The sequence below is a fragment of the Callorhinus ursinus genome, unplaced genomic scaffold (genome assembly GCF_003265705.2).
Source record: "Callorhinus ursinus isolate GAN/ISIS: 27379988/994484 unplaced genomic scaffold, GSC_fseal_2.0 scaffold5, whole genome shotgun sequence".
Classification (NCBI taxonomy): Eukaryota; Metazoa; Chordata; class Mammalia; order Carnivora; family Otariidae; genus Callorhinus; species Callorhinus ursinus.
This window is the reverse complement of record NW_027397067.1, coordinates 39,515,027-39,525,817: the sequence shown is the minus strand read 5'-3', so window position 1 is coordinate 39,525,817 and position 10,791 is coordinate 39,515,027. Positions and strand designations below refer to the sequence as shown.

General features: G+C 40.9%; 1 protein-coding gene across 1 annotated transcript in view; it reads left to right on the top strand.

Annotated features, from left to right (window-relative positions):
- Positions 1 to 2,718: 2,718 nt before the first annotated feature.
- RUNX1T1 (RUNX1 partner transcriptional co-repressor 1) overlaps positions 2,719 to 10,791 on the top strand; it is a 131,706-nt gene continuing 123,633 nt past the window's right edge. The window contains 2 exon segments of the mRNA XM_073892954.1: positions 2,719 to 2,847; positions 2,849 to 2,873. Coding sequence (XP_073749055.1) covers positions 2,752 to 2,847; positions 2,849 to 2,873 — 121 coding nt within the window. The 5' untranslated portion in view covers positions 2,719 to 2,751.

Below are 10,791 nucleotides of genomic sequence, written 5' to 3'. Positions count from 1 at the left end.
AAGGTCACATGAATGTCTACCACATCTGTTTATAGTAATTATGAACATAATTAACATAAGAATTACAAATGAAATAATGACAAGCTGAGCAATGAGATATTATGCCATAATGGTCATATGTTGGAATTCTCACATTATAGCACACTAGAATTCACATATTCAAAGAAAGAAAGAAAATGCTAGATTTTTATCTGAATTAATGCTTCAAAACTTATCTGCCTGGGGCAGATGGACTTCTTGCTTTTATAGGAAGGTAACCTATTATTAAGAAAAGAACTAGTTGAAATTAAGATTTCTAGTCTCCAGCTTGGACTTTAAGACAGCTGTGATTATAGAAAACACTTTCTGTTGTACACTTATTCTGTGATTATACTTCTTGATTATTATATTGCGCTTTTTTTTTTTTTTTAAATTGAAAGCTTTGCAGCAAAGTGTTTGCTTTGGAAGAGAGTCATGGATTCTTCCCATTTGAGAATTGGTTGATCTTTTCTAGAACTGTGAGCCAAAAGTCAATGAACAAACAAGGTAGTAATAGAAATACTATGCATTTACAAAATAAGGACATTGACAGATTAGCTTTTGCACAGTTTTCTTCATGCCCTTAGTGTTTGGATGCTTTTAAAAGAAAAATGTAAGCCTTTTCTGGGTTTGAAAGGAGTAGTGCCCTGTTTTGTTTTTTTAAATAGCATTTTTTTTTCCCCAAAGAGCATGTAATGGAAAAATCAGTAAGCATTTGTAAGTTGTATTTTTTACTTCCTAGAGTTGTGTCGGATTTACAGGCATTTGCATGTAGTCTGTGTCCAAATTGATCTAACTGAAATGTAATAAAGAGGAAGGTATGTGTGATTGCATCTGGTTATTCTGAATGCAGTTTTCTGTAACAGCTAGAGAAAAAGTGAAAGGTGAGTTTTTATGAGAACTAAAATGATACTCCAGAAATCCATTATTAAATTTAAAACATGTTAGAATGGCCGATTTTCACCCTTTAAAGTTCACTTGATTTTGTAATGTGCCCTGCCAAATGGCTTACTTCCTACCCTTGCACCCCTCTCTCACTATTGATCCTGGTCACTTTTTGAAGATTTATGGAGAAATATTACTTGTTCTCGTCTCAGTGATACCACAGGGTTTACATTATTGGATTACTGGAGGATTGTGGCAGACCCCTTTTTATCTGACATTCATTGCATGACAAGATTTTTCACACATGCCCTCCCCCCCCCCCCCCCCCCCCGGTCCAGCTTATTTTCATTCTGCCTTACCTATCAAATTTTTCTGAATTCTCTTCTTGGCTGGGAGCATGGAGTGTTGTGACTGGGGGTGGGGAGTCCACTACCCATACAACTGTTTTTTGGTTAAGTGTTTTGGAGGAGGGTGCTTGATTAAACAATGCCTCTCATCAAATTTGTCTCTAAGAGACTCTCTTCCTTTTCTTTTTCTCTACTAACTAGCTTAATGCTTCCCTCCTCTCTACCATTTTGTCCCTTACCAAGACCCACGCATCAACTATGTTATAACCCAAAGTTTCACTGCGGCCGGGGCTACAGTTTATGTCATGAACAGTTATGCAGTTTTTTGGCTACTTCGTTCTGAACTTGCTCTTCATACTGCAGTGAGAGCTTCTTAACCAAGCTTCAGTGCCTTGAAATACAACACAACCAAATACTCCCCCTCCCCCCAATAAAAATAACCTTCTTTGCTGCATTATCTGCACTCCATTAAGGATCTGATCAGATGTTCAGATTGTCTGATGGGCGCATTTAAAAGTGAAAAGGGGCTCCCATGGGACTACTCAGGTGTATCTCCCTCCTGACCCTGTTGGGGTGGAGGATGAACTCTGGACTGACCGGGGAGCATTAGCTCTTGCTTGTTTTCTGATTGATTCTCGGGCTCTGGGTGGGTGAGGAGCTGTGAAACAGCTCAGGCCAAGATTGATTGCCTCAATTTCAAATTCCCACTTCCAAAATAGACTCTCAGATGTACACATAGGGAACCCCCTCCCCCAACACAATTTCTGGAGGTGGAGCAGGTGTCTAAGAGTCACCTGTAGCTAACAATCACAAGTGGTCCTTCTTATCACAGTGATGCTGGCAGCATAAGTCTTCTGCTGGGACACTTTCAAGCCCAGGGAAAGATATTTTCTATCTGTTGATGTGGGTTGGGGAGGGGTGGAATTTCAGAGTACTGGGGCCAGAAAGAGAGAGGAACAAGAACTAACACTCGTGGTTGGTCTGGAAGACTGCGCAACAGCTGTGAGGGCTCAAATGGGTTTGTTTTGCAAATTGTGGCAATTCGGCTGGAGGTGAGATGGTGAATGTCTCATTGTTATGCTCTGCCAAAAAGGGAGCTCTTGATCCCTTCTGACCTTGACAGCACCTCCAAAATGTTCAGTCTGGCCCCGGAATCGGGAACTGCAGTTGGCTAGTCTGGATTCCTCCCCTTTTCTTGGAGGAGGGGCAGTTTGGGGGATGTAAGCAACCCTCGGCCAGCTTTGGGGTCCCTCGCGCCCACTTGCTGCCCCCATCCTGGGGCCCGAGCCCCCACCTCCTCCATCCCTTTTGGTTTCTTCCCTGCAGCCTGTGCCTCTTCCCTCTCTCCCTCTCCCACTTTTCCTCCCTCTCGCGCTCCGTCTCACACGCACCCTCTGTTTATTTTCCTGCCTCCATCTGGGCCCTGCTGATATTGTAATCACCCTGATGCACGTTGGCTTCTCTCCTCTCCCTCCCGCGCTCACACACTCACTCACACACAATGTGCCATCCTGACAAGCCTTTTACTTCTGATAAGCTCCGATGTGTGTTTAATGAATACAAAGCCGCGGTCTGGGTGCCGCCTCGGCTGCGGCCGCCTCTCCTGCGCTCCTTTGCCAGAAGGTAATCTCCGTGAACGGGGAGGGGAGGCGAGCAGGGAGGAAGGAGGGGTGGGGAGGGGGGGGTGGGGGGAGCGGGGAAGCTGCTTTTCTCTTTCCCTCTCTCCCTTTCCAAATGATTCAGAAGTCGATAAGACCAGGAGAAGTGAAGATGTAACATGTTATCTGTCGCTCCTCTTAGCTGGCGGAGAGAATTTACATTTAAAGATTAGCAGAGGGAGAAAGAGAAATCTGCCTTTTGTTGTGCGGGGTGAGGAGGAGGCATCAGTCCTGGCCTGGACGCTATCTCCCATCACCTCTGCTATCCAGACAGGACTCACCGAGGTGAGATTACCGGAGGGCCTTATCTTTAATTGGGTTTAGTTTTGCCAGTCCGAATAGGTTTAAAGAGACTCGATAAAGGGGGAACAATAGATTATTTATTGACTGAACGCTGAAGCCTTTAGATGAAGAGGGGAGAGAAAAAGCTGCTTAACAACTTGATTAGTTTATTTTAATTTTTATTTTAAGGTGAGCCTGTCTCTCTCCTGGTACAGGGAAGGGCCATGCGAAATTGACTGAAAGGTCTTCTATCCTCTTCAGCCCCCACCCCCTGCCCTTCTCAGCACCATCTCCCTTATTTTAACATGAGTTTCATTTACCCCTTATGTTTCGGATTGATAAACTGAGCAGAAAGGGTAGTGGCTTTTGGAATTGATCATTCATGTTGGGTTTTGTGTGACTTGTTTTGAATGGGTGTTGAACTGATGCTAACGGGGGTACTTGAATGAGGGAGAAAAGCAAATGAAGACTACTTTTAATATGCAGTTAATCAATTTGATAGTATGGTTTCAACATGGTTTAGAGGAAAAAAACATCATTCTGACGCTGTTGGGTAGAGTTGTGTTTTGGATTTGAAACATGGAATTTTTTCCTTGGAGTGGGTTTAAAAAAAGAAGAGTAAAAAAAAATGTTTTATTGACTCATGAGTGTATTTCAGAAAATTACAGTGTCAACTTTGTAATGTTCTTAAAATGGATAAAAGTGAAAAAAATTATTGTTTGCCTCGTACACATCATTAAGATAGGTGTTTTCATAGGTAAATATGATCCAGTAACTAAAAGCCTAATTAAAATTTGTTTAAAGCCTGGGTGGGGGGCATGTTTCCTTGTTGACAGCGGCAGATCGATTGGGTAAGACAATAGAGTCCCATTATTTCACTTCCATTGACTGAACATATTGACATTTCAGGTTTGCTGTTGCCTCAGTGAGCATGATGAAACACTGAAATTCACAGACCAACTGGTCAGAGTGGCACATAAATTACTGTATGTCATTTCTGCCTTCAGGTTACCTTATCACCCTGGCAGAATGGGAATGGACAGCCCAGAATCCTTCAGAAGGGGTATAGCTCTTTTGGCTAAGAAACTGACAGGTAGCGTGTCTTAGGAGCATCTTTAATTTTACCCAGAATTGGATGTTACGGAGAAATTTGTGGAGCACTTTTATTGAAAAGTCTGAGAAGCATCCTAGCTGTTAATCTTGCACATGTTACATATAAGAATACCCATTTTCAAGATTTATCTTTAGTTAGAACTGTTCTTCCCAAGTTTGGGGTACTCAAACGTTAAAGCACCTGCTAAAGCTCTATCTGATAAAAAGAATGTGTAAGGCCCCTTCCAAAATAGAGCCTGACTTTGACTTTTTTCTTTCTTGTTTTCTTTTGGTGGGCGGAAAACAAAAATGGGATGTATATATTTTATGCGCATAGACAGTAATATGTAAAAATAAACATGTGTATATTCCAAGCAGAGGCAGAGAAGATAGTAAGTATTGTCCTTATCTTCTTAGTATAATCGTCCCTTTTATACATTTTGCATAGTCTTTGCATAATACAAGTAAGTATTAGGCAGAACTGAGTCAAAGAAATTTGAGTCATACAAAAGTGAGTATGGGAAAAAAAAAACCCAGAAGGGACTTAACATATTTTTTAAAAAGTTTAATGAAAATATAAAACTATTATGAATATGCTTTATACACAGCAATTGTTGCCATTAAGTAGGCAACTGATGCCCTTTGCAGTGTTTAGAACAAAACTAGTCCTTTATACCATTTTCATGAAAATGTTAGGTTTCTATTTGATCAGCAGGTGCTGTTGAGATGAAAGCCATGTGTAAATTTTCAGAAGGCCAAAAGTGTCAATTCAGAAAAGGAAAGTGATAAGAGAAAATGCAATCAGTTTTCCTGTTTTCAATTTGTGCAGGATTTGAAGAGCTGTTTTGTTAAACTGCTACATCTGCTCCAATATGAATATTGAACTACTTCCACTAAAAATAACAGCCTATAATTTGGAAGCTACTGCAGTCTTTTGTTAGTGTGAGTGGGTTATTTAAAAACAAAAAAACAAAAAAAAATAAAAAAATAAAAAAAAGACAATTTTCTATTCTGACAGTCTCTTGCTTAATGTGCATTTTCATTTGTTGGCACTTTTATCCTCCGCAGATAAATGGTATTATGCAATTAGGACCTCATCTTGTTTGACTATGGAAGAGGTTTCCATAGGTGACAATCCTGGTAATATAAAAAGGGTTCACAAAGCAAAATTTATTTTTAAATAATTTGTTTAAATGTAGTTATTTAAAGCGAGATAGCTATTCCTTGCATTCTCTAATACTACAATTTTTAACTTACTGCTGACTGTTATAACAAAGTTAACACTATTCTGTTGCATACTGAGCATTCTGTGATTTATTTCACCTTTAATATACCTGCAAATGTAAGTTTAAACTAATCAGGGATATTTTACCTAACAGGGCTTTCAGAATAATTTTTTTCATGCTTAAATAAAATGATTAAATTATGCTTGAGTGCCTGCATACAAAAGCCTTAGCTTCTATAGTACTGCTAATCAAATAAGTTTTATGGACAGGGAAAGCACCACATTAGAGAAAAATTGGATGCATTTTACTAGTGACATTTCTAGGAAAGACAAGTTCTTTGTAAATCATCTAGTATTAATGAAGAAGAAAACTCCAACACATCTTAAATAATCGTAATAAAAATAATACTTCATCCCTTTAATAAGGAAATGAATGGCATTGCTACCCATGTAAAACTGGGCGTAGAGAATTAAGGTAGAAAGAAGACTGATGAAATTTGGATTGGGTTCAATGTTGACTCTATCCACATTGCTGTTGGGTTGACTTGTGGCTATAGTAATTTGTCCAGGTTGAGACGTGGTCATCGCTTAGGATCACTTGAAGGCTATGTAGCTTTGTGGCTTCACACTTGAATGGCCAGACACACTCTGCACAGCTAAACTCAGAGTATCTCCAGGATGGATTAAGGGGAAGACAGACATTGGGACACAGGAGGAGGCTGGATATTAACACATGCAATGTGTCCTCTGCACCACCAACTGAAAAGAAGTGGTAGTTTGAAGAACAGTAGTGAGTGTGTGTACCTGTGATCCCATGTATGCGACCAGCCAACGAATACTGCTTTTAAGCAACGTAGTTTCCAGTTTGAAGCCAAATTGTGACATATTGTGCTGGCATATCTTTCAGAGACACAGCACCAAGTACTCTGCCATTCTCAAGAAATGGTGCCGAATCACAGATCGGTGTAAGAAAAGTTTATTTCACAGAGGCAGCCCCATCATTTTGGGATGTGATCTTCTAATGAGTTGTTTTGTGCTGAAGCTGCGTTCAGCATTGATGCCTTAGTACCTTAGAAGGCGGCAACGGCTGGGGCGGTGGGTTGGTGGGGGGGCGGGGAGCCTCTTGCGACTCTTCAAAATGTTCTTGGCTTTAAAACGTGATGTCCAGGCTCAGATAGGGGAACCACTGATGCAGTAATGCCCCATGGTTGAGGTTTAAGGCATGAGACCCTCCTGTTTGAAGAAGGTTTGAGCCGTCAATGGCGCTGAGAACCACTAACCTTTTCAGGGGACTGTAAGAGACCTACTTTTAAACCGCCCCTCTACTTTGATAGTTCTAATTGAGATTACCTCACAATGCAGTCCATGAGGGAATCAAGCAGGTGTTTGTTTTAGAGATTTCATATTGGTCGGGCTCTCTAAAGCAAATCACTCTTTGGGTGACTAGGGCCTTGAGAATATAGATCTTGTTGAATGAGCACACAAATGGAAAAATTTCCCATTTGTCCCACAATCTCAGCACCTCTAAGTGCCTTAGGGAATGTGATTGACTGACTAGATTCATTAATCTTTTAACAGCTGGGTCATAGACCACTTCTGAGTGTGCTCTGGGCTTTCAAGGGCTGCCACCTAGTTGTTGTTGGTCTTCGGAGAGAGAAGAGAAACTGACACATCTTGGAGACCTACTATGAGCCTGGAGTTCACCCTCCCCTACGTTGTCATCGCTGATTTTTAAGTAAATTATAAAGCAGCATTTCACTTCATTTCGAAGACTGCATGTAGTTGCTCTCCTGGCTTGGCCTTTTGCCTCACTATGGAAAACTGAGATTTCCTTGTGTTCCCCAACTCAATTACCTACTTTGTTCCCGAGTTGGAATAATTAGAGGCTTATTTTCTGAATACCTGGCTTAATAGTCTCCTTAACAGCCATGATCCGTGCATCCATTGTTTTCTTCTTGCCCTCGCCTAGGAATCACAGCTGACAGCCATCCTTGGACACACCCAAGAGTATGCCAGTCTGTAGCCCTCAATACATCCCGGCTTTTCCATTACTAAATTCTATTCCCTCATCAGAATACCACCTTCCTGCCCTACATTGAAGCCATGAGGAATCAGGCTATTCCCTTTTTGATCTCATCTGGCACTCTCGAGTTGTCTTCTGCCCAGTGTCCCTCAACTCAGTTGGTCATGCTGTTATTTTGATCTCTACATCTCCCAATTCAGCCAAGTCCAACTTCCTGGTCATTTCTTAGGAGGAGAGGGATTCTGCACCATTTGGAGCTTGGAGGTGTAGTTATGTAATGTAAAAAGAAAGACACGGTGTGTGTGCATTCCCCAGAGTAATGGGTAAACTGGGGTTCCCTTTCCTGTTCAGCCACTGTTTTGCTACATGGCCCAGGATGCATGCCACCCTTCTGGTGAATTCTTCAGAAGTGAAATGAAGGGAGATTCAGTGATCCTTGGGTTTCTCAGCTCTCATATGTGTGAGTCTCTGTGTGATGCTGGGAGTAGGCTTTCAAGAACTTCCCATGGTTAGGTGAATGAAAAAAAAAATCCTTAATTTTTCATTCTGAGCGGGTAGGGGCGGGGGCGCTCCTAGTCTCCATATGACTGGGAAATAGAACCAGTATAGAACATCATTATCTCCTTGCTCTTCTCCATTATAAAGAAGTGGCATTGAGAACAGGGAGCCATTTTTTCCACAGCCATCCTGGATCTTCGATGACTGTCTGCAATTTTATTTATACCTTTTTAAAAGGTGAATGAAGAAGGCATGAGTGTTTATGCAGTGAGAAGGAACTAAAAATTTCAGGTTTTGTTCAAGGAAAATAGTCCTTATGCTTTCATCTCATGGTTGCTGGACAACAACTTGGTGCTTGGAGGCAGAGGTGAGGGACTAGAAGCTAAAGCATGGTGGTGATTGGTTGTGCTTCCTAGGCATTCACCCTACCCCATTCTCTCAAGGTTTGGACGTAAGTCACTTGGAAATTTAGAAAATGGCCTCTTTAAGCCATTTTTTGGAGAGAACTTGGTAAGTAACAGCTTATTTAAATGAACAAGGACACATTATCATTTGGTGAGGAATCAGTTTTTAAGTAAGAAAGACTGAAATTGTCCTGTTGCACTGTCTGCAGAAATAGTCTGCTATTGATTTTAAAAGCCCAATTATTACCAGTAACACTTTGATTTCATACTTGAGTTTGTACACAGTTTAGACATTATTTGGAAGTTTAATCCTAATTTGTGAAATTGTTAATAATGACATAGAGCTGGACTTCTTTGGAACTTAGAGGCAGTGGCATTCTTATACTTCTGATTTGACCAAGGAGAGCACCTTGTCATCATCCAAGATGGTAGTAGAAACTTCTGCTGTTGACTAGGACTATCTGCAATTGGCAGGACTTGGAAATAGTGTTATTTTCATCTGTCATTACAAATGGAAGCCACAGGAATTACTGTTGCTTCATAGGTTGTAGAAGATGTGTGTGTTGGCAGTCAAGGTTTGTGAGAGGCCAAATTGAAGTGGTTCTTGTTTTTTTGCCACCAAGGAGAATGTCTTCAAAGTATGTATGCAGTGAGCTCTTAGTTGGTACCTAACTTGACTGTATTGAATATTGCTTCAGAGAAATTAGAGAGAAGATCCCCTGAGATGTAATGGCAGTTTGTCTAAAGAAGTTCAAGAGCTAGGTAGGCACTAATAATATGAGAGGAAGCCAAGCCCAGAGCAGGGATGAGCTAGAGGCAATGGGCAGAGCACTCAGGGAGAAAACGATCTGTCTGATGCTGTTATAAAGAGTGTTTGGGAAGTCCCTTCCACTAGACTTTTGGGGAGTGCCCCTGGTGATACTCAAGGAGGAAATACAAGAGATATTAGGAAAGTAGATAGGGCATGGTACCTGAAGATGCTGGTGTGGAGTTGGGGGGGCGGCGGGGAACCAGCACAGCAGCATTACAGAGAGCATTTCAAACGCACATCCCGTGGCAAAGAGAATATCCGTAGTTGGAAAGTCATCCCCCAGTGGTTGTCGTAAGCATGGTGCAAGTTGTGCTCTGAAGACAATGTCTTAGAAAGTGGGTTGGTCTTCATGGTTAAAACTAGATGTACTGTACTCCTTTCCCTAACCTCAAGATCTAGGAAGATGTGAGCTGTAAGACAGGTCATGAAAGACTGCTAGTTTATTTTCTGAATCTATGCATATGTTATGTACACAGTGATGAGCAAACACAGCTGGGAAGAACAGCAGATGATATTGGGACTGGAACTGTGGTGTTTATCAGACTGACATAGTAATCCTTCTTTCCCGTGAAAGCGTTCTTTTTAAGTGACTGTTAGGATTCTGTAACTTTTATCATGTGTCAGACAAGTATTCTTTCCCACCTAACCCCTTTGCCTACCTGTCACACATTTTCATTCTCCTCTCGAGCTAGATTTATTTAGAGATGAGATCCACATTTGACCTCTGATGGGAAACAAACGTGGACAATGAATTCACATCCTTTTGTTTAAATAAGGATAGGTAGGTCTGTTCAGGTCTAAATAAATGTGACCGTCTCCACTGAGTTGTCCAAGGCAAGCTTTGAGTTGGCTAGAGGGAGTGGGTGTAAAATATCATAGAACAATATAAATGAAGAGCAGTAAAATGAACAATCCATTAAACCCAATTTTCCTATTTTTAAAGAAAAGCCTATGCTCTTTGGGTAGTCCTAGTAATGACCCTTTTTCGAGTATCTGAAAGAAAAATTTTTACTCTTGGCTGTCCATCAGAAGTAAATTAATAAATTAATAAATATTTAATGAATATCTCCTATGTGTAAAGCAGTGTGTTAAGACGGAGACATGGACTAGGTAGTAGGTTTGCATACACATATACTGTATACGTATAGTGGGTATACATATAATTCTGTGTGTACTTAATTCCCACTGAATGATAAACTCACTCAGGACGAATAAAATTGCTACATAAGCTGGTGAGGTGAGGCTTAATGGCTTAACCAATTAAATGGTATAGTAAATTAGATTTTTAGAGGGGGGAGTGAGTTGGAATTTCAGCTTGTCTTAAGACAGGATTTATCAAAGTTAAGTTATTATAATGGGCTTGTGGGCAGTTATAAAGTAGAAATGTGGAGTGCAGAAAGCCAGATGTGGAAGAGGCTTTTGGAGGACTGTTGGGGTAGGGTGAGTGGGGTTGGAGAGAGAATAAATTGAAGAATGTGGCTGTATCAAAAAGGACCCATGGGTGATTATTGGCAAATAAGCAGGAAGATCCTCAGTGTCTTGGATATG